The sequence below is a fragment of the Schistocerca serialis genome, chromosome 1 (assembly GCF_023864345.2).
Source record: "Schistocerca serialis cubense isolate TAMUIC-IGC-003099 chromosome 1, iqSchSeri2.2, whole genome shotgun sequence".
Classification (NCBI taxonomy): Eukaryota; Metazoa; Arthropoda; class Insecta; order Orthoptera; family Acrididae; genus Schistocerca; species Schistocerca serialis.
In genome coordinates this window covers 1144163930-1144190953 of record NC_064638.1, presented here as the reverse complement: position 1 = coordinate 1144190953, position 27024 = coordinate 1144163930, and the positions used below count along the sequence as shown (strand labels likewise).

Below are 27024 nucleotides of genomic sequence, written 5' to 3'. Positions count from 1 at the left end.
AGGACAATGGGTAGGACGTTGCACTGTGTCATTTTGTAAAACATACATTAGCTTTTTATCACCTTCCTCGTTGAAATTAGCATCTACAAACATGTTAATACCAAGGAAATATTAAAATGAATGTTTGTAAAATTGGCTGCTACATGTTTTGTAACTATGTTGATGTCATAATGTCAAGATGCATTATATGCATGTCCACAAGTCACTGTGGTGTGCTAGAATCCGTAATCTCGCAGCCTGCACAGGTCACAGCCCACTGCCGCAGCTGGCCACATGGAGGGCAGCCGACGGCTTTCACAAACAACCTTTAAACTGTTAAAAGGGAGAGTGGTGCTATACATTCATTAAAATTTAATGGTTCCCATCCTGTTATATGTAATGGATAGGCAGTACCATTTCGAACAAATGAGAAGTCAATTTGTGTCCGGAAAGGAAAAGTCTTGGGTGCACTAGTTGTTGGGAGCGAACCAATATATGTGGATAGTTGTAAGGTAAAGTCGCCACCAGTATATACGTATTTTTGAGTTTCATGCTTTGATAAATTTTGGCAGACTCTGGTTCACTAGTTTCGTGGTTAACAGTCTATGTTATGCTGGGAGACATCTGATTGCAAGTTATAGTTTGCTGGGCTTGCAGCCATTTATTGGTGGGGAAGTATTTTAATTAGCTGCAAGGAACAGGACTTGGTGTTTGTGGTTGCAAGTTTTGTTTGATGATAGAGGACTGGGATCCATACACTTCTGTGGCATAAATCTAGAGGTCCAGTGAGCACACTCAGATGATTAAAATCCCACCTTACAGGTGAAGAAGTTTGTGACTATGTGATAGATATTCGCTCTGTCTAACGTTATTTGATCATCACAGGCAGAGTTTGCAACACGGCATGCCCAGAGAATGTGCTTGAAATATGGGTATTTTGTGGCACACTATTACAGGATAGAGTTTTGGCTGTTCATTGATCATGGATTGATAGATTTTGGCCTTGAGTGAGGTAACTGAAGAGTGTTTTATTTATTGTTATGGACCCTAGTATGTGTACAGAGAAGTTCATCTTCTTCGTACAGTGAGGATTTGCCCTGATTTAGTAAAGCTCTGCCCTGATATTGTTAAACATAGGGCACAAATATTGAAGGAGCATTATAAAAAGGCAAATGTACAGCAAAGCTATCACTTATTGTTAATTGTATTGAGTGACCATTTAACCTAAGTACTCTAGTGGGATGCATGATGTCAACACCTGAAGAGGGTGACAGCTTTGATCATAATGTTTGTATGGGTTAAAGTGGTGGTGACTCCTATGTTTTTTTGTGGCTTTTTTCTATCATTGCTGTCCATTAGAGTGAATTTAAGTTTTTGCTGGCACTTAGACACCCTTCTCACAGTAGTATTCCACAGTTCACCAAAGCTACACAGTATACTCGTCCTTCCCTACACAACCCCTAGTCCCAACCCCTTACCTCATGGCTCTTTCCTCCGTAACAGACCTAGATGCAAGACCTGTCCCATACATCCTCCCACCACCACCACCACCACCACCTACTCCAGTCCAGTCACAAACATCACCTATCCCATCAAAGGCAGGGCTATCTGTGAAACAAGTCATGTGATCCACTAGCTATGCTGCAACCACTGTGCTGCATTCTATGTGGACATGACAAGCAACAAGCTGTCTGCATGAATGGCTACTGACAAACTGTGGTCAAGAAACAAGTGAACCACCCTGTCGCTGAGTATGCTGCCAAACATGACATTCTTCATTTCAATGACTGCTTCATAGCCTGTGCCATATGGATCCTTCCCACCAACACCAGCTTTTCTGAATTGTGCAGGTGGTGTAACATCCACAACATAAATTTTAGCTACAGTGCGATGAGAGGAAATTATACCTGTAACAGTTATAAACATTACATATTCAACATATGAAAAAAATAGTGAAAACAATGATAAATATTAATTATTTATATAATATTCTATGATGTAATTCGACATATCGATACGTATCATACAAAGACAATGATAATTGTAAATTCCTTTTATGATCTGCGTTTGTCTTACTTTGTTTTTACCTTTTGTTGGTTGGCTTTTGTAGGTTGCGGACGCATATCAAACTGAGGTCTGTTAAGAAATTGTAATTATTTGTTAATTATTACTTGAGCATAGAGTTCATTATTATTATAAATATGAGTGAATAATTATTTGTAACTTTAATTCCTCTCTCAGTAAGCATTATCTGTGTTAATTATTTCTTTCCGCTGCAAGGAGCGCAGCCATTGATGATGGCAATTTCTATCGCGTTTTTGTCTGTGTTTTCCTTAGAAACAAATCAAATGTTTGCTTGATGAAGTCTAAATAGTGCACAATACGAAAGTAGAGTTTATAGAGTTTAATAAGCATTTCAAATACTTACTTATTTGGTCTAACAATAGAAAGTCTCTATCAATTGTCTGCCGCCATCTTAACAATTATCTCAGCGGCAAATTCAAATTATGCAACTCTGCAGACATAAGTGCCGAACGTAATACAAATGTGTAAAAACAAATGTGCACCGGTGGTCCCGAACTCATTTTAACACTTACAGCATGGTGCCCGTATGCCATACGGGCGCGGCTGCCCTGACGTTGGCGACGGCGCCTGTATACCGTACGGGCGAGCCTTTATTTGGCTCCGTAAGCGCGTTTTGCGCGTCTCCGAAGCAGTTTCGTCAACTAATGTGGAGGTATTTCATTCTTCTTCCGCAAGAGGCAAGTACTTATTGGCTATCTCATCCTGGGAGTGGCTGTGAGCACTGCAAAGACGAAGTTACCTGCAGTTCATTCACAGGTGTTTACGATCGTGAAAATATCGCGCAGCGAGTTGACGCAGGCAGAGATCTTAGATATTCTTTATGGAGATGCGGGATCTGAAATTGACGATTCTGACAAAGAGGATTCGTACTCTCCAGATGAAAGTACAAGTGATGATTCAGGTATGTATATGTCTCAATTGTTCATAAAGTGAAGAGTTCATTACCGCATTTTGTATTGTGAGTAATGTTCATTACTTCACTTGCATTTAGTACCTTGTAGTACCAATCTTAGCATTATTTTTTTTTCTATGCAGACAATGGTACAAACCATCAGTCACACCATCTGTGGTACCTGGTTGTGTGTGCCTCACTGAGCACAAAGAGCAAGAATGGTCGGAACTAGACGATCAGCCAGCACTGCTGAATTTCCAGGAAGTAGTCGGCGTAGCACCGCATTTTTCAGATGCCACTGAGGAGCTTCAATATTTTAGTTATTTCTTTGATGACGACCTTATTTGGCTTATCAAAAGTGAAACGAATCGGTACGCTGGTAACGTTATTACGGCAATGAAACGCAAAGGTAGCCTGAAAATAAACTCTGTTTGGCATAAGTGATCTGCAGTAAAATTGCAAGAGATTTACTGGTCTGTCAGTATTATTTTGCATATGTGTGTCGTGAAATTGCCGAAAATCAGTGATTATTGGTCGACAGACCCGTTTCCGCAGACAGGATTTGCGAGTAAATTGTTGAGTCACAATTTTGCGCTACATTGTCGATGTTACACTTGAATGACAATACTACGTTCATTAGCAGAGGCGAAGAAAAGCAGGACCCACTTCACAAAGTGAGGCCTTTCTTTGGTTTCTTTGTAAATAAAAGCAAAATTAGTTTTCGTCCAGGCACGAATCTGACAATAGATGAGGCAATGTGTCCCTTTCATGGTAGAACAAGCTTCAGAGTATACATGAAAAACAAATCCAATAAATATGGAATAAAATTCTATGCTCTCTGCGATTCATCAACTGGTTATATGCTAAACTGTGATGTATATACAGGTTCTGCAGGCAGTATTGACAGTAGTATCCAGGGCCTTGTAAAAAGGTTGTGTTCACAGTGCATTGGCAAAGGACATTGCATTTATGTGGATAGGTACTACACCAGTCCATCTCTTTTGGACATGTTGTGGGAAAATAGAGTTCTTGGAGTGGGAACTGTAATGAAAAACAGGAAAGGTTTGCGAAGAATATTCAGAACACTAAAACTAAAGAAAAAAGATAGTTTTTCAAAGGAAACACCATCTCCTGGCCGTGAAGTGGAAGTCAAAATGAGATATTTTTTGTCTTTCCACAAAGCATAAGTCTACCAGCACTAGTATTCAAGTGATGGCCACAGGTGGAATAGCAGAAATCGTAAAGCCAGACGTTATTATTGATTACAATAAGAATAAAGCTGGGGTTGACAGAGCAGATTAGTTCTACAGCTGTTATCCGTTTGCCCGAAAAACTTTGAAGTGATGGTAAAAGCTGTTTTTCCACTTGTTTATCGTGTGAACTGTCAACAGTTTCATTATATATAAAGAGAAGACTAAGAAGAATGTATTCCAAAGTAGAATTTATTCACAGAGTGAGGAAGAAATAGGCTGAGAAGGGCGGAAATATCTTTCAGCAATAAGCCGCTTCATCCTCACAAATTGAGAGGACATTTGCAAGGCACTTTCCAGAGAAGGTCCCACCCACTGCAAACAAGTTGAATACTACTAGGTATTGCAAAGTATGTTCAGACAGGGGGAAGAAAGAGACGGGTAAGTGCATCAGGAAGGAAAGTATATGGTGATGCAAGGACTGTGGCGTTGGCCTTTGCATCCCACAGAGTTTCCAGGATTTTCACACAAAGGCTAACTACATCTAAACTATTAAAATACTCTAGTTTACAGGTACCTGCAGTTAGACAGTCCAGTGATATTTTGTTTTAAATTTAGATACAGTAATAATGGCATTACTCAAGAGAGAGATCATGTAAAACTTTTTTATCCACGATATTTTTGTGTTTTCTTTTTTTAATTATAACACCAATTTGTATTTTACATTGTAAAATAAACTCACATTCATGTAAAGTTCTTACTTTTTCCTTTTAAATGATGCAAGAACCATATTCCTATCATTTTTCTGTTCTTTGCAATCTAATTTCAAACATCCATTAAATATGCCAGTTCACAGCCAAGTGCTGGGTGTAAAGAGGGCAGTGTTGAAAGTGTTAATGAAAATAATTCAAAACAGATTGGTTCTTTAAAAACAGTGCTCATAGCACGATCGTTATAACAAACTTTTCTAGCTGAAGTATGGAGCCGAAATTAATTACGTACGAGTTGCGAAGAATATTGTTTCAGGTAACATACGTCAGTGTTGTGCGCGGCTGATATTCAGTGGTTTCAATGATCATTTTGCTGAAGATAACTGTTTCCATCATAATCCATAGTTGTATAGAATCCGTTGTATGAACTGTGATTTAGTGACACACAACTTACAGACAACACTTGAACAAGACATTAACTTGGAGTTCTTTAGCAACTTGACCAATTCTTTAGCCAGGAGAAAATTTATTTAGTAATTACTCAATGTAATAAAATAAGATTATCATTTTCATTTACAAATTAGTTAAATACCAAACCACTGAATAACACAGCGAACGCCACAGCAATATATTCTACGTTCTCGCAACCCTCCTGGCCTCAGTCTTCGTTAGTCACTGTCCTCTCCCATCCAGCCCCTTCACTGTTCCCATTCCAGCACTACATGGCCCTCATTCCTTCATCACACCCAGTCTTTTTACTTCTCTCCTTTTTCGCTACCACCCCCCCCCCCCCTCCCCACTACCACCTGTCTAACCTCCCGACTGCACATAGCTGACCCACCCTCTTTCCATCTCATCCCTGCATGCTCCCCAACAGCATGCCACTGTCCGCCACCCCTACCCATCACAGCCTCCTCCTTACACCCATCCAGTCATCGCTCCCATCATGCACTGGTGCCGCTGCTTGCAGTGTGGCCTCAGTTGCCTAAGGCTGGATTCATGTGTGTGGGAGTTGCGTTTGCGTGACTGTGTATGTATGTGTTTGTCATGTAATTTTGATAAAGGCCTTACAAGCTGAAAGCTACATTTGTGACAGTCTTTTTGTTGTGCCTATCTGTGACTCAGCATCTCTGGTACATGGTGAATAGCAACTTTCCTTTTCACAATATTGCTAATCTAAATCCATTTTTGTATTCCAAGCTCACTTGCTAAAGCTTAGCATTCTTCCTTTGTCACTCCTTCCTTTCTTTCCTTCATTTCTTTTCCATGCATTCATCATCAGTTTCACATGAACTCACTGCACTTTCGCCATTTACACTCAAGTCATTAGCACTAAGAGCAGTCAGACAAACATGTTAGTCTCTAAATAGTGATAAGGAAGACTTATTATTGTGGGTTAATCTCTACAACAAATGTCAACAAATTTACTCCACTGCAAAATCAATGTCTATGTTTGCTCTTATGCAGTCCACTTTATTGTGTGTGACAGAGTGTACTTACATAATGCACCACTATCTTTTCCCCCATTTCTGTTCCACTTGTGTATTAGAAGAAAAATTATTAGTAAGCTTATGTATGAGCTTGAATTTATATAATTTTACATAATGCACATTTGGTCTGATATAATGGGGTGGGTTGGGGAGGGGGGAATAATGTGTTGCTTTATTCTTTCTGGCACATGCACTCTCAGAATTTTAACAGTAAGCTCCTTCATGATCACAACAGATTTCTTGTAGTGTCTGTCACTGGAGTTGGATAAACATTCCATAACACGCTAAAGCTGGTTAAATAAACCTCATATCTTTGTTTAATCTTCTCCATTAATCTTGCATGGTAAAAGCCTCACTGTGATGAGTAATATTTAATAATCCCTCATAAGAACATTTTGCTAAACTACCGCCTTAAAGGATGAATTTCAATTCCATAGGATTCTTTCAAATTAATCTCCATGTGACATCTGTGTTTTCTATAACTATCTGCATTGGGTCATTCGATCTTAAAACATTCGGAATACATATGCCTAGATACAATATGGTTGTCACTATTTCAAATAACTGATTAACAATAGGTTTTCCCATCTAGTTACAGTCAGTTCCACAAGAAAGTGTATGCCACAATTTTAAGCATAGCATCCTTAGTGACATCTCCGGTAATGATTCAGAATGTTACAAATGGCTCTGAGCATTATGGGACTTAACTTCTGAGGTCATCAGTCCCCTGGAACTTAGAACCACTTAAACCCAACCAACCTAAGGACATCACACACATTCATGCCCGAGGCAGGATTCAAATCTGCAACTGTAGCGGTCACGCGGTTCCAGACTGCAGCGCCTAGAACTGCTCGGCCACTCTAGCCGGCTTCTGGTAATGATTTCAAATCTGTAATCAATGCATTTTTGCACAGTGCATAGATAAACAGTGTGAGAGTTGAATTTTTTGTTTTGTCAGTTGCAGTTTAAAATGAGTGCAAAATATCTGTAGCATCACGAGGCAGTGTTCCCTGAAAATCAACCAAAGAGACCAAAGCTTTCATATGCATCTGCTGCTAAAATTCTTAGGAAGTCAAAGACATTTGTTGTGAATTGGGTCGAACAATATTTAGAGGTTGTAAATGTGGATGACTTATTGGAGAGAGGGCTAAGCTGCCAAGCTATAATCGATAATGGCGGCGATTGGATTAATTATTAGTTAATTGTGCAGTTAGTAAAAACACATATTTTCATGTACACATATATTTATAATAGTGTCTTTTAATCATACAGATAACGGCGCACACTTTCTTGTTGAATTGACTGTATGTACAATATATTAAATTTATTTACGTTGACTGTCAACTGCCAGTCTCTCGCAGCAAGTGTCTGACACTTGGTGTCCACACCTTTCTTAGGCAGTTTTGTTTGCTACTGAGAAAACTACCACAGAGTCACATGCAATATTATCCAGAACAATGGCATAAGTGACTGTCAGAACATGAAAGACTTGTGTTGTATGATGTACATACATCAAATTTTTGAGCTGCATTGTTTATTCTTGGACATTGTGTGTGTGTGTGTGTGTGTGTGTGTGTGTGTGTGTGTGTGTGTGTGTGTAAGAATTATGAAGAAAGATAATGTTTCACAACTGCCTATAGTCATCAATATCTAGTACACAAATCATTCAATACATCATATTTGCACTGGAGGTGAACTACAGGAACTTAATACTTGGTATCATATTAAAAATAGTAAAGGCATAGGAGTCTGAGTATGGCTGTTGCATCAGCGTAGTCTGAAGACTTTTACAAGACTTGTAACCTCTCAGTGATGCAAATGGCTTCAGAGATTCCATCATTCCACACTGACTGTCACTTCAATTTGAATGACAGTTTCAGTGCTTAAGTCAGTTTCAAAAACTTGGAGTGCGTACCAGGCATGAAGCACTAATGAGATTATGTGCCATATTGTCATTGTCTCTTCTCTTGTGCAATATGGTACACATCAAATTCACAGAACAAGTGGAAGGCAGCATTATACTGAATAGTTTAACAGTCAATTATGAAGATCACTATCAAGTTAACAAACTCCTGTGTCATTTTTTTCCATACAAATTTTTTGACTGTCCATCATACCTTAAGAATTTTCTAATGCCTATAGTTAAAAAACAAAGTCTTCGACTTCAGAAATCAAGTTCCTTCCATTTTATACATCATCTCTAGTTTTCAGTCTCCACAGATTTAAAGACTTACAAAACAGACTTTTAATACCTATTTTTAAAGAACAGAATATGATTATGATGAGTAAAATTTCATAAAAAGTGTGCTTCCTATATCTTGCTTTTCAAAAAAATTACTAAAATTGTTTGAATTCATTTTTCTTTTTTGTGTGATTTGGAGATAACTGTAATTGCTACATTTTAGCATAAATTTTTATTTTCAGAGCAGCCACAGACAAGTCTCAAACAATCATCTTCAGATGCAGAAATAAAAATTTGAACTTCTATATAATTTGACATACAAAATACATCCAGTGCTATAAAATAGAGAGACAACAAAATTCTCACCACAAAGTGCAGCCCAGGAGGCTCATGCATTGCCATTAATGTAAAAGGTGTTCTGTTATACTTTAGATTATGGCTACAAATACAAATCATTTTAACAAGTTTCTAAAATTACCTAGTATCAAATGTACACCTGTAACTTAATACTGTTAAAAGTTACAAGAAAAATAACCACTTGTTACATGGAGGCAGTGTTAATAAGTGGATATGTGCATGAACAAGAAGTTGAATATTGTAGTTCAGCCTTAAAACCTAAATCCAGTACAGAAGCAGCACCAAGAGAACGGTGGTTGTGTGTGGTGTGGTGTCGTGTGTGTGTGTGTGTGTGTGTGTGTGTGTGTGTGTGATGAAAAAAAGCAGCAGCACCAGGAGACCGGTGTGTGTACATTTGTTATCTGTGAGCTCTAAAGAAGAATTCAAGTTTGCAAGCTGAACTTCAGTGTTCTGCTATACCATCTGAATATGTAATGAGTGGCTCCCATTAGTCACTTCAGTGTTTTGCTCTACAATCTGAATATGTAATGTGTGGCTCTCATTAGTCAATTCATTGTTGATATTTTCACAAGAGAAGTACTCACCTGAAATAGCAATGATTTCCTCTGGAATGTTAGCCTGAATGTCAATCTTGTTCCTCTGCTGCTGACAGGAAAAGCACTAATTTCTATTCTTGGCTTCAAAAAAGATTCACTTTCCAACACTATTCTCATGTCAGGCACATACTCTGTCGTACGCAGCAATATCACATAATCTCCTGAAAATAAATATGTATACAGTACTTTAAGTCAATGTTGTAGGAGAAATTTTCATTTTATAAGGACAGTGACTTTGTAAAAGTTGCTGCACGAAACATGTATTCGGTCCACATCAAATATAGCCTTATACATACAGGATATAACAAAATGATAATGAAAAACTATGAGGGGTCGTAAAGGGTGACTTGATGAACAAGTTGAGGATAGCAATTCACATCTAAAAAACCATCCAGCTACGCCACAAAGTGTCGAAGCTGTGGTGGCTGACGTCCGCAACTCTAGGCCACACCATTGGCGGCATGAATTGCATCTCACAAAAATGATTATGGCAAGAAAATTCATGAAATTAGAGATAATATAGAGGCTTACCTACAATCATTTTTCCCATGCACCATTTGTGAGTGGAACAGGGAAGAGGAGATCAGTTAGTGGTAATGTATGTACCCTCAGCCACACACCATTAGGCAGCTTGTGGAGTTTGATGTAAATTGCCATAGGTAGCAATCACTCCTACCTCATATTGTTATTATTCTGGCCCAGATGTTCCATTATTTGATACTGATGAAATGGACATGATTTTGTTTTCCCGTATTGTTACAGGCAACAAGATGTGGATATTCTATACCGATACAGAATTGAAACAGGGGTCAATTTCCAAACTGCCCTCACTGTTCAAATATGCCTTGTACATATATAATTATGTAAGATATATACAATTACGTAAGATGCATCATTTATGTTGAAATAAAGAGAACAGCTGTCAAATGACAGGAATGGATAAGTGCATCAGACCAACTTTAGGGCTTACTGAAACAATAGGAAGGAATAATGGTTGAGAATAACCACAATGTGCACCTAGTGTGCGAACCTGGTGGAATCCTTCACCATGTTAAGAAGGCTCATCCATTGAGGACACAGACACCAACCACTTGTACATGTATACTGTTTTTAATATGCTGTCTGTAACTGGCCTTTGGATATTTGTAATGAGTAGCTTAGCTAGCTGAGCTGCCTTGCTTGCGATATTGTGTGTGTGTGTGTGTGTGTGTGTGTGTGAAGCCATATGTTATCCAATACTTGAAAAGGGGCCAGGAGAACACTCATGATGCTTCTGTAGATGAGTGGTTGCCTATACACTTTTTTCTGCATTATTTACATCCTTGAATTTTAATTATTGTAATACAAAATGTGTCTATGTAACTACAATAATAACGATAGATATTCTCAGAAATAAAGACGGACACATAAGTTCCTAAAACTGAGAAATCCTTCCAATGCTGTACATTAACTGAAGACATATGAGAGTAGGAACACCATACTTCAGTTAGGCAAGCCCACAAAATGCAAGGGTGAGAGGAACTGCAAACAACGGAAATGTGACATCATGGCATATGGGTTGGTTGGTTGGTTTGGGGAAGGAGACCAGACAGCGTGGTCATCGGTCTCATCGGATTAGGGAAGGATGGGGAAGGAAGTCGGCCGTGCCCTTTCAGAGGAACCATCCCGGCATTTGCCTGGAGTGATTTAGGGAAACCACGGAAAACCTAAATCAGGATGGCCGGACGCGGGATTGAACCGTCGTCCTCCCGAATGCGAGTCCAGTGTCTAACCACTGCGCCACCTCGCTCGGTCATGGCATATGGGATTTTGAGAGCAGGGAGAGCTTATGTCAGAGAGTGCCAAGTGCAGAATAAGTGGATTGGTAGAGTAAAGAAAGAAATAAAAATAAAGAAAAATACTGAGGTTTTATTTCAGCAACAACATCTGAAAATGACGCTGTACTCTAATTGATATGGTACTGGAAAACACAGATGATACACAAACATGCAAATGAGTGGAGACAGACTCAAACAATGGAAAATTCATTCACGAAAATTTCTCAGTTTACTTGCTGCATCAAATTCGGATAAAATTTTGAGCTATCAGTGATATCCACCACCAATAAACTGACTGTCATGAACTGGCCAGGTTCTCTCTTTTATACCCACAGAATAGCATCCGACTGGCTGGGTTATATTATGACAACATGTACAGAGATGGTGTGCTCTGCGACTATAGATTTTGCTGGCACGCAGTATCTAGCATTCAGCAACATCCATCACATCAGGCAGTTCACTGCGAGAATTATTCCTCTGTGTTTTATCCTTGTCATGAGCAGGTTCTCATTTGTTCAAACAAAATCTTCTGCTTATTTAAAAGGCCACCTCTGATTTATCCAGATGCCCTTATTTAAGGTGACACTGATGCTCAACACAACGATCAGCAACTATCTGTATACTCTTGCCTGTGTAAGTCTTGCCACACTCACAAGGAATGTTATAGATTCCCAGCACTCTCAGGCCAAGATTATTCTTAATAGACTGTAATGTTTCTTTAATTTTTCTGGGTGGCTGGAAAACTGGTCTGATTCCTTTCCTGTTTAGGACTTTACCTATCTTGCTAGATGTTGCATTGCAGAATAGAAGCCACATTATGTGTTGATCCTCTTGGCTTGGTTTTCTGAATAGTGTTGATCTATGTCACAGACAGAATATCTGTGCCTTCTGAACACCGTCTTCAGATGCTTAATCCTGGAACTGCATGGTTCATGTTCGAAATAGTTCTGGCTCTGTGTACTATGATGTTCAGCATAGCTCTCTTCTGAACTGTGTAATGGGACATCCTTTTCTAATGTAACCTTTCTTTCTTGTAGAAGTAATCGTTACCAGGATTAATCCCGAAATTGGTATAGGTGAACATTCTCAGCTGTTTCACTGAAAGAATTTCATTTGATTTTGTATACAATGTATTATATTTCTGGCTAAAATGTATACAAAGAAATTAATTTGTTAGCAATCTGTACGTACAGTTAAAATTATTCTTTTTCAAAAATATTTGAAATTATGAAATTTCTGGTATACTTAAAATTCATATTATTAACTGCACAATCTAACACTAATTATTAAATTTATTTCTGGATTCATTTATAAAATAATGTTATATCTTGGTGATGATTCTTTTTTTGTCAATAAAGTTTGTAAACAAACTCTTTTCCTTTGTAAACTCTTTGCAATATTATGAGTACCGCAGAATGTAAGTAGTAGTGGCCACACCTCTGATGGAAATGCAAGTTTCTTTTTTTTTCTACAACAATGACGGTTGTATGAAAATGTAGATTGTGAAGTGAGTGTGATATAGAGGAATGGGATAAAATAAAAGAAAATCATAACAACACTAAATCTTCATCAGTTATTTAGTCATCAGGAATCCACAATGTTATGTCAATTTCAGCTGCAAGAATGTACACCTAGAAGCAAGACTTCGAGCCCACATCAAGAAGAGAAAATGAAGATAAGTAAAAAGTTTTTCTTTTGCATATCTTATGCCTCTCAAAGCCTTTGAAACTAATGAAGACACTAGAAAAATTTAATAGTGATGTGTGGGAGAGTAAGATTACAACTAAAAACCAAACCAAACTCCTCCTGCACAGGCCATGAAGGCCCAAAGGTACCGACCAACCGCCGTGTCATCCTCAGGCCACAGGCAGATATGGAGGGGCATGTGGTCAGCACACCGCTCTCCCGGCCGTATGTCAGTTTCCGAGACCGGAGCCGCTACTTCTCAATCAAGTAGCTCCTCTGTTTGCCTCACAAGGGCTGAGTGCACCCCGCGTGCCAACAGTGCTCGGCAGACCGGATGGTCATCCATCCAAGTGCTAGCCCAGCCCGACAGCGCTTAACTTTGGTGATCTGACGGGAACTGGTATTACCACTGCGGCAAGGCCTTTGGCAAGATTACAACTGGATGGTGAAATTTACTCCCATTGAAAACAGGTCTGTAAGTGCTGGTTTTCTCCATACAGAATGGCCGAGTTGTTCATCTGATCTCCATTTGACAAACACATCTAAGAAAGGTCGCTTCAAGTCCTCCTCCACCTCCACTGTAAATCTTACGTTGGGATGTGTACCATTCAAATGATCAATGAACTGCTGCAGTGCCTCACTGCCATGTTGCCAGATTAAAAATGTATCATCAGCATATCTGAAGAAGCAATGGCCACAAGGGAGGACTGTTCAATGCTCATTCTTCAAAATATTCCATGAAAAAGTTAGCTACGGCTGGTGACAGTGGCAAACCAATGGCTGTTCCATCTGTCATTTCATAATAATTTCCACCGTAAAAGAAGTATGTGTAAGTCAAAGAGTGCCGAAATAATTTCAAAATTTCCAGGGAGAAGTGACTGGCCAACAGTTTCAATGTGTCTTCCACTGGTACCTTCATAAACAGGGAGACCACATCAAAGCTAACCACGACTTCTTCAGGCCTATCCTAATCTGCTTTATGATATCAACAGAATTTTGTGAGCTTTTAATATGATGTCTATTAACTATAGGTGCTGATAGTTTAATCAGATGCTTTGTCAGGCTGTATGTAGGTGAGCTGACAGCACTAATAATTGGGCTTACTGGGACACTGTCTTTGTGTATTTTAGGCAGACGGTACAACCTGGCTGGCTGCACTGCTCATGGCCTTAAATTCTTCACAAGTTCATCAGAGAAGCCAGAATTCTGCTGCCAACACTCAGTCCTTATAAGTTGCTATCTGCAGTTCTCTCACCATCAGCCTTGGAATGGGTAGACTTGACTTTGGCTGCACATTAATGAGCTAATTTAAGCAAGACAACTGTGAAACAGACAGATAAATTCGAGTGGCTTAACCATGTACAAGGAACTGGTGGGGCCAGTGGCTTTTACCACACTGTCATCCATCAACTCAGTTCTCAGTAAAGGGCTGAACTTTGCTCCAGCTCCACAAAAGCAACCAGTGCCTGAGATTATCAGTGGAATAGAACAAGTGGTTCAGCATCTTCCTGAGGAAGTGGCACATGGGGTAAGGCTCGCTACTAGCTGGATTTTAGGACAGTCAAGCCCACTAACTCCAATATTAGCACAGTGAAAAAACAGGGACTGAAATCGTTGGAGAAGGACGAAGAGTTAATTGTCTTACCAACTGACAATGAGAACGCTAAAGTTATCTTCAACGCTATGGATTATCATAAGAATGGGTTTCTTATTGGAAGATAGTAAATACCGAAGTCTCAAACAGGATCCCACGCTGGCACTTTGCAGGAAGGCATGTGAGCTACCTAAGAATTCTGGCTTCTCTGATGAACTTGTGAAGAATTTCTCAGATGTGTTTGTTGAACAGAAATCGGATGAATGACTTGGCCATTATGTGTACAGAAAACTGGCACATACAGATCTGTGTTTTAACATGTATAGATTTCACCATCCAGTTCAGAAAAGAGCTGTGCTGAACATCTTAGTACACAGAGCCAGAACTATTTCGGACATGGACTACCTTGGTTCCAGGATTAAACATCTGGAGACAGTGTTCAGAAGGTACGGGTGTTCTGTCTGGGACATTAGATCAATGCTGTTCAGAGAACCAAGCCAGGAGGATCAACACATAATGTGGCTTCCATTCTGTGGTGCAACAGCTAGCAAGATAGGTAGAGTCCTAAGCAGGCAAGGAATCAGACCAGTCTTTCAGTCACCCAGAAAAATTAAAGAAATGTTACAACCTATTAAAGATAATATTGGCCTGAGAGTGCTGGGAATCTATAACATTCCTTGTGAGTGTAGAAGACAATGAATATCAGACCAGTCTTCCAGTCATCAGAAAAATTAAAGAAACGTTACAACCTATTAAAGATAATCTTGGCCTGAGAGTGGCGGGAATCTATAACATTCCTTGTGAGTGTGGCAAGAGTTACGCGGGCCAATGTATATGGATGGTTGCCGATCAAGCATCAGTGTCACCTTAAATATGGGCATTTGGATAAATTAGAGTTGCACAAGATAGTTTGAACAAATGGGAACAATAGCTTTGAACTATGGGGACTTATTATCAGAGAACCTGCTGAAATTAAGACTTTGTGAAAACAACTCCACCAGAGACACCAGCTATGCACTTAGCAATGCATGGAAGCGTGCAGTTAACAAGGACAGAACACAGAGGAATAATTCTTGCAGTGATTCACCTGATGTGATGGATGGCGCTGAAATGCTAGGTAGAGAGTGCAACAAAATCCATGAACATAGAGCGAACCACCTCTGATGTGTCGTCATGACATAACCCAGCCAATTGGATGCTGTTCTGTGGGTATAAAACATGCAACCTTCCCAGTTCACAACAGTCAGTTTTAGTACCTGATGAAGATGATGGTGGATATCAACAAAAGTTTGGAATTTTATCTGAATCTGATGTGGGGAATAAACCAAGAAATTTTTATGCAAGGTTCCATTGCAAAAAACCGTCATAGCCATAATGGAAACTCCACATTGGAATATCAACAATGTAAGGAAAAGAAAGATTGCTGTTTACATGAATATGACATGTTCAGTTACAGTCAGGAACAACTAAAAGACTCCAGCACAAGCTGCCAGAAATGGCAGTGACGTGTGCACGAGGCATGAATGAATGTGTGTTTGTTTCCTTTTCTGAGGAAGGCTGTGGCCTACAGCTAATGTTTAAGTGCCTTTCAGTTGTGCCTGTCTGTAAGTTAACATGTCAGCTTTACAGTAAGTAGCAAGCTATCTTTTCCTTACATTGCTGAGTAGACTGTAGCTTTGGTGTGTGTGCCTGGTAAGTGGTTCTCTTTATCCATTCCTTTGTTTGTAGTCAGCCAAATTCTTTCTCTCAGTGTTTTCATCAGTCACAGAATTAATCAACAGCCAGTTACAAAAACTGAATATTTTACACGACAGAAATACAGCCACAAAAATACAAATGACACTGTTTAACACTCAGAAGCAAAATGTAATAGATATAACGAAACTTCAAGAATCGCAGAGTTCTGTACGAAAGTAGGTGCACATTGTTATTTAAACTGACTACAAATTCTAAGGTCCTGCTCTTTAATAACTAACAATGGTTTATGTAAGTGAAAAATGCTGAGTTGCAATATGAATCATAGCCCTCCGTAACTTTTAGATCCCCTTTAAGTTGCTGGGTAAGTCAGCTCAGATGTTGGAAGAAGGCAGGGCATTCCTCCTCCAACAGGACTGTGCTCAGTAAAGCACTGCAGCTTTCATACCAACCTCTGTGCCAAGCACAGTTGACTTAGTGATCATTGCTGGCAACCACTTACCTAGAAATGGGACTTTATAGATTGCTTGGTACAGCTTCCCGACACCTAATGGTTTCATGTCTGCCGAACGGAAGTGTGACAGCCCCTCAAACCACTGAAACACATTATCAATAAACATCACAATAGTCTATATATACTGATTAACAGTAAAGCATACTGTGTCTTGTAGAGGGCCCACATCTTTTAGGACTGGAGCTGATGAGCTGTGTTGGACATAGGGATACAATGAATGCATATGATCAGTTTACTTTCAATAAGATATGTTTAAAGAGCACAAGGACACAGACAAAAGGGGTACTTTAATGAGTCAAGTAATAATGACAATAATAACAAAAAGAAAGTTGTGCAGTGTAAGAGCAATCAAGCACTTTAAACAAGGAAGAGTAAAGTAATTCTAGAACAGTTGACAGTGAAATATTTGCAGCAGCAAAAGTGAGTAAGTTTTCCAAGAAAATTGTGTACAATTCATAATAGAGAGATTTGGAGAAGATGATGATAAAAGCGCCATGTACCATAATTTACTCACATAGGTGATATTATTTTATTGCAGAGTGCTCGATTATGATGTCCCACGAGAGTGGTCTATAGGGCTGGTACTCATATAACTTGTGTTACCAATTCCAGTCATCCTAATTTTTCCTGTCTTGATTTTCCAAAAACATTGACCAAAAATGTCACAAAGGCTCCTAACAATAAGCCATGGGTTCGTCTTCTCCATTACCAGCCCATTAATCACAATGTAAAATAAACATTGTTAATGTCCCATTATTATTAGCATCTGCACAGTCATAACACATGATTTTAAAGATTCAGCTTAGGGCCATGAATCAAAGAGGTAGAATGATTGGGCCCCTGTTTAGACATGAGTTACTGCTGAAAACTATTTATTTTTTATTTTACACGTCCAGTTTCACAGGACCAAATTGAGGAGCAAATCTCCAAGGTCATGGAACGTGTCAGCACATGAAATTACAACATAAAAGTAATAAAAGATAAAATGTTTTGAACCCAAAAAAATACAAGCCATAAGTTTGTGTAATCACAAACAACAATATACCATAGGAATCATCTTAATTTTTCAAGAAACTCTTTGATAGAGTAGAAGGAGTGACCCATGAAGAAACTCTTCAGTTGCAACTTGAAAATGCGTGGATTACTGCTAAGATTTTTTAATTCTTGTGGTAGCTCATTGAAAATGGATGCAACACTTTACTGCACAGATTTCTGCACAAAAGTCAAGGGAGTGCGATCCAAATGCAGACTGGATTTCTGCCTACTATTAACTAAGCTCATGGTTTTGCAGTAGCATTCTCACTTCCGACGCACAGGGTCCTGGGTTCAATTCCCGGTGGGGTCAGGGATTTTTCCTGCCTCGAGATGACTGGCTGTTGTTGTGCCATCTTAATCATCATCATTCATCCCCATTATGGTTGGAGGAAGGCAATGGCAAACCACCTCCGCTAGGACCTCGCCTAGTACGGCAGTGTGGGTCTTCTGCATCATCCCCTACACTCCTCGAAGTACAGGACCTCATCATCATCATCATCATCATCATCATTAACTGAGTGAAGGCTGCTAATTCTTAGGAATAACCTGATACTGTTAAGAAGAAATGACAGCAAAGAGTCTATATTGAGAGGTCAATGTCAGAATACCCAGACTGATGAACAGGGGTTGACAAGAGTTTCACGAACTTACAACACTTATTGCCCAAACTGCCCGTTTCTGAGCCAAAAATATCATTTGAGAATGGGAAGAGTTACCCTAAAATATAGTACCATATGAAATAAGTGAATGAAAATAAAAGCAGACTACTTTTTAAGTCGAACAGTCACTTACTTCAGATACCATTGGAATAGTAAAAATGGTGGCATTAAGTCTCTGAATAAGCTCCTGAATGTGGATTTTGCATGACAATTTACTATCTATCTAAACATCTAGAAATCTGAACTGTTCAGTTTCACTAATCATATGCCAATTCATGTCGGGTTTTGTTGAATTGTGTGTTAGAAACTGAGTCTTACTGTGATTTAGTGTTAGTTTATTTTCTACAAGCCATGAACTTATATCATTAGCTGCGATATTTGAAACAGAGCCAATGTTACACACAACATCCTTTACTACCAAGCTAGTGCCATCAGCTAACAGAAATATTTTAGAATCACCTGTAATACTAGAGGGCATATCAATTATATAAATAAGCAACAGGAGTGACCCCAGCACTGATCCCTGGGGCACCTGTCATTTGATAGTGCCCTACTCAGGCTCCACATCATAGCCATTTTCAACACTGTGAATAATGACATTTTGCTGGCTGCTGTTAAAGTAAGAGGTGCACCAAATGTGAGCTACTCCCCATTTTCCATAATGGCCCAACTACTGGAGCAATATTTTATGATCAACACAATCAAATGCTTAAGTTCAACCAAAAAAGATAGCTAGCATTTGAAACCTTTTGTTTAATCCATCCAGTACCTCACAGAGAAAAGAGAATAATAGCATTTTCAATCATTAAACCATTTCTAAAACTTTACAGTACATTTGACAGCAAATTATGTGAAATAAAATGATGACTTATTCTTACATACACAGCATTTTCAATAACTTGAGCAAACACTGATGGCATAGAAATTGACCATTCTTGAAGGAAATATTACAAATATGGCTCAGTACACAGCTAACATGTGCAGCATGGTACTTTAATATTCCATTAGGCACTCCATCATAGCCATGAGAGTCCTTAGTCTTCAGTGATTTAATTATCAACTCAATCTCCTCCTTGTCATAGGAGTATATCAGACATCAATTATGGAAAGGCATTTTCCATGAGAGTTATATGATTCCCTGTAGAAACTAAATTTTTATTTAATTCACCAGAAATGCTTAGAAAGTGATTGTTAAATACTGTACATATATTTCTGGCTTATCAGCAACAGAAATATTTTTACTATGAACTGACTTTATAGGATCCTCAGCCACATATGTAGTAGCTCACTGAAACAGGGAATTTTTCCACATAGACTGAAATATGCTATTGTTAAACCATTGCATAAAAAAGGGGATAGATCTGATGCTAACAACTACTGTCCAATCTCACTTCTGACAGCTTTAGCCAAAATTCTTGAAAAAGTAATGTATTCAAGAGTAGCATCACATATTTGTAAAAATGCAGTACTAACAAAATGTTAATTTGGTTTTCAGAAAGGCTTTTCAACAGAAAATGCTATATATGCTTTTACTGATCAAATATTAAATGCAATGAATAACCAAACATCACCCATTGGGATATTTTGTGATCTCTCAAAGGCTTTTGATTGTGTGAATCATGAAATTCCTCTAGATAAGCTTAAGTATTGTGGTATGAGTGGGACAGTGCACAAATGGTTAAATTCATACTTAACTGGAAGAAAGCAGAAGGTTGAAATTAACAGTACAGATAGTCTACAAAACCAGCAGAGTCCTCCAACTGGGTAGGTATCAAGAATGGTGTCCCACGGGGTTCAGTCTTGGGTCCCTTATTGTTCTTAGTATATATTAATGACTTGCCACTCTATACTCATGAAGATGCAAAGTTTGTTCTTTTTGCTGATAATACAAGTATAGTAATTACACTCAAGAAGCAAGAATAAGCTGAGGAAATTGCAAATAATGTCTTTCAGAAAATTAATAAGTGGTTCTCTGCAAATGGACTCTCACTAAATTTTGAGAAAACACAGTTTATACAATTCTGTACTGTAAGTGGCATAACACCATGGATAAATATAGACTATGAATGGAAATCTGTTGCTAAGGTAGAATACTCAAAATTTCTGGGTGTGCGCATTGATGTGAAATAGAACTGGAAGAAACACACCGATGATCTGCTGAAACGGTTAGGTTCAGCTACTTATGCTATTAGGATTATTGCAAGTTTTGGTGATAAACATATCAGTAAATTAGCCTACTATGTCTATTTTTATTCATTGCTTTCATATGGCATCATATTTTGGGGCAATTCGTCATTAAGAGGGAAAGTATTCATTGCACAAAAGTGTGTAATCAGAATAATAGCTGCAGCCCACCCACGATCACCTCGCAGACATTTATTTAGGGAACTTGGCATATTCACAGTACCTTCACAATACATATATTCAATTATGAAATTTGTCATTAATAACCCATCCCAATTCTAAAATAACAATGAAGTGCATAGCTACAACACGAGAAGAAAGGATGATATTCACTATTCTGGATTAAATGTCTCTTTGGTACAGAAAGGGGTGAATTATGCTGCCACAAAAATCTTTGGTCATTTGCCAAACAGTATCAAAAGTCTGACAGACAGCCAACCAACGTTTAAAAGCAAATTAAAAGAATTTCTGAAAGACAACTCCTTCTACTCAATAGATGAATTTTTACAAATGAAGTAGTAACTGTAAAAAAATTAATTAATTAAATAATTATTTTGTGTAAAGAAAACTTATGTTAAAGTGACACATTCCACATCATTACGAAATGTCATATTCATGCTCTATGGAACAAGGATTAATGTATGTATGTATGTATATCATCGACCTTGTGCTGCTGACCAGGCACTTCCTTCACAGCTGACCATATGGTTTTAATTTTATTCTGTGAATTAGCTATTCTATTTGCATACTACATACTCTTTGCCTTCCTAATATCATTCTTAAGCACCTTACAACACTGTTTGTAATGGGCTACTGTAGCTTGATTGTGACTATTTCTAACATTTTGACACAATCCAAAGAGATTCTGGTCGTATGTGAAGTATGTTAGCGGCATGACACAATCAATGCCTTCTCTGTGTGATAGCAATGGAGATACTATCAAAGACAGTGCTGCCCAAGCACAGCCTTCCAAAATGCCTTCACAAAAGACGACAAAGTACATATTCCAGAATTCAAATCAAGAACAGCTGCCAACATGAATAACGTAGAAGTAAATACCCTCGAAGTAGAGAAGCAACTTAAATCACTTAATAAAAGCAAGTCTTCTGGTTCAGACTGTATACCAATTAGGTTCTTTTCTGAGTACACTGATGCATTAGCTCCATACTTAACAATAATATATAACTGTTCACTCAACGAAAGATTTGTACCCAAAGATGGGAAAGTTGTACAGGTCACACCAATGTTCAAGAAAGGTAGTAGGAGTAATCCACTAAACTACAGGCTCATATCATTAACTCCGATGTGCAAAAGGATTTTGAAACATATATTATGTTCGAACATTATGCATTACCTTGAAGAAAACAGTCTATTGACACACAGTCAACATGGATTTAGAAAACATCATTCTTGTGAAACACAACTACCTCTTTAATCAAACAATGGGAAGTCCAGGATGGAATGTAACAATACCAGAGAAGGAAAGTTGCTACTCACCATATAGCGGAGATGCTGAGTCGCAATAGAAACTATCGCGACTCAGCATATCCGCTACATGGTGAGTAGCAACTTTCCTTCTCTGGTATTGTTACAACTAGCTCTTTATTCGCATGAAGTGTTGAGTGCTATTGACAAGGGATTTCATATTGATTCTGTATTTCTGGAAGGCTTTTGACACTGTTCCACACAAGTGGCTTGTAGTGAAATTGCGTGCTTATGGAATATTGTCTCAGTTATGTGACTGGATTTGTGATTTCCTGTCAGAGAGGTCACAGTTCGTAGTAATTATTGGAAAGTCATCGAGTAAAATAGAAGTGATTTCTGGCATTCCCCAAGGTAGTGTTATAGGCCCTTTGCTATTCCTTATCTGTATAAACGATTTGGGAGACAATCTGAGCAGCCGTCTTAGGTTGTTTGCAGATGATGCTGTTGTTTATCGACTAACAAAGTCATCAAAAGATCAAAACAAATTGGAAAATTATTTAGAAAAGATATCTGAATGGTGCGAAAATTGGCAGTTGACTCTAAATAACAAAAAGTGTGAGGTCATTCACATGAGTGTCAAACAGAATCTGTTAAACTTCGGTTACGCGATAAATCAGTCAAACCTAAAGGCCATAAATTCAATTAAATACCTTGGAATTACAATTACGAACAACTTAAATTGGAAGGAACGCACAGAAAATGTTGTGGGGAAGGCTAGCTAAAGAATGCATCTTACTGGCAGGACACTTAGAAAATGTAACAGATCTACTAAGGAGACTGCCAACACTACACCTGTTTGTCCTCTTTTAGAATACTGCTGCGCAGTGTGGGATTCTTACCAGATAGAATTGATGGAGTACATCAAAAAGTTCAAAGAAGGGCAGCACATTTTGTATTACCACGAAATATGGGAGAGAGTGTCACTGAAATGATACAGGATTTGGGCTGGACATAATTAAAACAAAGGTGTTTTTCATTGTGATGGAATGTTCTCACGAAATTACAATTACCAACTTTCTTCTCCAAATGCGAAAATATTTTGTTGACACCGACCTACACAGGGAGAAGAAATCACCATGATAAAATAAGGGAAATGATAGCTCGTACGGATAGATATAGGTGTTCGTTCTTTCCACGTGCTATACGAGATTGGAATAATATAGAAACGTGAAGGTGGTTCGATGAACTCTCTGCCAGGCACTTAAATGTGATTTGCAGAGTATCAAAGTAAATGTAGATGTAATTCCCACTTCGTTCTACATGAACATCCTACTAGTCAGCCAACTAGTCTGCCATTTACTGCTAGTACCCTGTTTAGAACACTCTAATGGCAAGCAACTTTCAAAGACCATGAGAAATGTGCTAAGGAAAGCATTATATTTGTCATATATGTTATCAGCATTATCAACATTCTGCCACTCTTGTTCCTTAACAAGTTTTAAAAAACTCTCTACTGCCACTGGATCAGTTTTTCTATGTAGTTTGTAAATATGTATAACATTTGTTTATGTCCAAAAGCCTTTTAATGTTACAATTTGTGCACCATGGTCTGAAAGGCCATTCACCCTTTCACTAACAGAATGCCCATCTAGTAATGAAGAATGAGTAAAAATATTATCTATGGCTGGGCTACTGTTCCTCTGCACCCTGGTTGGAAGAAACACTTTCTGCATCAGATAATATGAATTTAGGAGTTCTTTCAACATCCTTTTTCTTTCACTATCACATACAAAATTAATACTGAATTCACCACATATAAATAATTTTTGGTACTTCCTATCAAGTGAACCAAGAACCCTCTCTTGCTTGAGCATAAATGCTCTGAAGTCAGTGCAATGCCATGATACATCTATGGACTCAAATGGAATACTGTTTTTTACACACATGGCCACTCCCTCACTCTGCAAAGAACTCCTTGAAAAACAGCCAGATAATCCGTATCCTGTAAAAGGAATGCCCTGAACTGTCAAATCATTTAAGTGGTGCTCCAATATACCTATAACATCAGTGTCAACACGTATAAGCAGTTTACAAACATTATCCATAACACGTCTTATATTTTGATGAAATATGCTAATTCCTCTACTACTTGGATACCTGACTTCCTCAGAAGGTGATCCCTTTGTTAGAGGGACTTCCTTTAAGAAGGGATACTTATCAGCTGACTTCAGTCTAAAAAATGGTGCAGCTCTAACACCAACTAATACAGGATTTTTTCCATCAGTGATCCCACCACCACCCACTACACTGTCGCCTATAAGCTTTGCCAGCCTTCCCTTCCCATATCTGCTGAGGTGCACCCATGCCTAGTGAAACCCAATCTGTTAATAGACTTAACTGGCACCATTGCAATGTGAGCCATGCCCTCTGCTATCAGCACCTTCTCCAGCCCCATGTTAACACGCCTAACAGCAGCATTAAGATGATGCCGATCAAGACACTGAAACGGTTGCATGAAGTGCATATTAGTGCCACCAGTTTGAGTTGCTATCTCTACCAAGTCACCACCTACATCATACTCCCCGTCCCTATTAACACTATTCCCAGCTCCACCCACTATCAATACCTTCATAAAATTCCTACATAACTCCTCTATGTTAACAGTCACCTGAGCCATCCTGCACAAGGCTTCACAATGCTGGTGAGCTGGTACTCCCCAACACTTCCTGCAACTGCTGGCCTACACCTCTGCAATGCAAACTGCCTAGCAGCAGAATCTCCTTCTTTCTGTTAGAATTTGCAACTGACTTAGGCTCCCTAACTGCTGAGGACTGCTGCATGTTTCCTACTTCTACAGCTACAAGAGGCTGCCCTCCACTCAACTCCAACAGTTGGTCAAATCTATTGGTTATATACACAGTACAATTGTCTGAATATCTCCTCCTCCTCCTAGTTGCCTTCTTACCAACTGCCAGCTTCCATTCCCCAGTGCACTTTACCCTCCTCAAGCTATCTAGTTCCCCCTTCGCATCTTGTAACTACACCTGAAGGGCACAGATCTTACATCCTGCTCCTCTATCAACTTATTTCTGCTACAAATTCTGCATTTCCAGGAGATGATCTCACTAGAATGCCCAGTGGCTTCCCCTCTGCATTTCCCCCAAATAAAAATATTTTGAACAAATCTCACACTGTAGCCTGCTACTCATAAACCTACGACAAAGCCCACACTTTTCACTCATGGTAAAATTTTAACAGTTGCTGAAAAAACTAAAGTGTATGTTGCCTAAGTTCAATTGCAACAGAACTATTTAAAGAAATAACAATAGTTACCCAAAATTTCACTCTCTACTAAGAAAGCAGCTTCTTTTGTTAATACTACTGAACCACAACTAATATGAATACTGCAGAACTTCACACAATTATTTATATAAAACCAAAAATTCAAGGGATTTCTGGAACACTCAACAAATTTAAACACACTGAACAAAAGATTTACTGCAATATCTCACTAGAAACAATAAGAAACATCAGGTGGAAATTACTGTACGGAATGTAATAAATGAATTCAATCCACAAACAACTCTAAAAAACACAGTGGATGAAAGCCTACAAAAGTTTACTGAACTGCTATCTTACCAGAAACAGCGTGAGACACTGTTGAAAACTACTAAATTTAATAACTGAATAACAGTGCACAAACAACTTTGTCAGCACTTAACTTATGGGCCACTACAGCTGTAACTGCATGCCACAAAGTGTAAACACACTGCTAATATTTGTATGAACTATTGAAGAGTACTAAATTTAATATTCAAATACAGTGCACAAACAACTTTGTCAGTACTTTGCTTTAGAACTGCTGCAGTTGCAACCACACGCTGCGAAATGTAAACAACTGCTGAGACTTCAATGAAGAACGTAAGTGCACTCATCAATAACAGACCTCTCAAATCAAGAGATTGAGATGAATGGAAATCCACTAATAATCTACTTTTACAGCAAATATTAACACCAATAATCTTTAAAATATGTATCTGAAGTCTAAAACTTCATAAAATATTGGGGAGCAATTTGAACAGCTGTCCAGCACATGTGATGTCACACCAAGTCCAACCCAAGTTGGGTTCACGCACTTTAGGAAGCATGTACAAGGTATGAGTGCAGGGAGTGGCGGAGGCGAGGAAACAAACAGACTCAGGGTAGAGAGTATGGAATGGCTTTGAGGATTTGAGGAGGTGCTGGAGGTCCTGCTGTAGTTCTGGAATGGCATCACTGTGGCAAGGCTCGTAGGTGATGTATTTGACAACCGGTAGAGCCCCTCCACCGATAACAATGGTGAAGTCACTGATCACAGTGCCACTAAAGCAGAGTTATTAAACAAATTTTTCTGAAAGTCCTCACCAAAGAACATGAAGTAAATATTCCTGAATTCCAAGCAAGGACAACTGCCAAGATGAGAAACATAGAAGTAGATATCCTTGACGTAGCGAAGCAGCTTGTGATGAAGCAAGCTGGAAGCTGAAACTTCCTGGCAGATTAAAACTGTGTGCCCGACCGAGACTCGAACTCGGGACCTTTGCCTTTCGCGGGCAAGTGCTCTAAAATCTGAGCTACCGAAGCATGACTCACGCCCGGTACTCACGGCTTTACTTCTGCCAGTACCTCGTCTCCTACCTTCCAAACTTAACAGAAGCTCTCCTGCGAAACTTGCAGAACTAGCACTCCTGAAAGAAAGGATACTGGGGAGACATGGCTTAGCCACAGCCTGGGGGATGTTTCCAGAATGAGATTATCACTCTGCAGCGGAGTGTACGCTGATATGAAACTTCCTGGCAGATTAAAACTGTGTGCCCGACCGAGACTCGAACTCGGGACCTTTGCCTTTCATGAGCAAGTGCTCTACCATCTTTCAGGAGTGCTGTCCGGCCCCG

General features: G+C 38.9%; 1 protein-coding gene across 4 annotated transcripts in view; it reads right to left on the bottom strand.

Annotated features, from left to right (window-relative positions):
• Positions 1–27024, bottom strand: part of LOC126417627 (uncharacterized) — a 79941-nt gene that overhangs the window by 17816 nt on the left and 35101 nt on the right. For 3 of the 4 annotated variants that reach the window (XM_050085134.1, XM_050085135.1, XM_050085136.1), the window contains exons 3-4: positions 16776–16869; positions 9470–9642 (exon numbers count right to left, since the gene is read on the bottom strand). In XM_050085134.1, the coding sequence (XP_049941091.1) occupies positions 9470–9642; positions 16776–16869 (267 nt within the window). The remainder of the gene's footprint in view (positions 1–9469; positions 9643–16775; positions 16870–27024) is intronic. The other variant, XR_007575742.1, reaches the window with a different exon arrangement.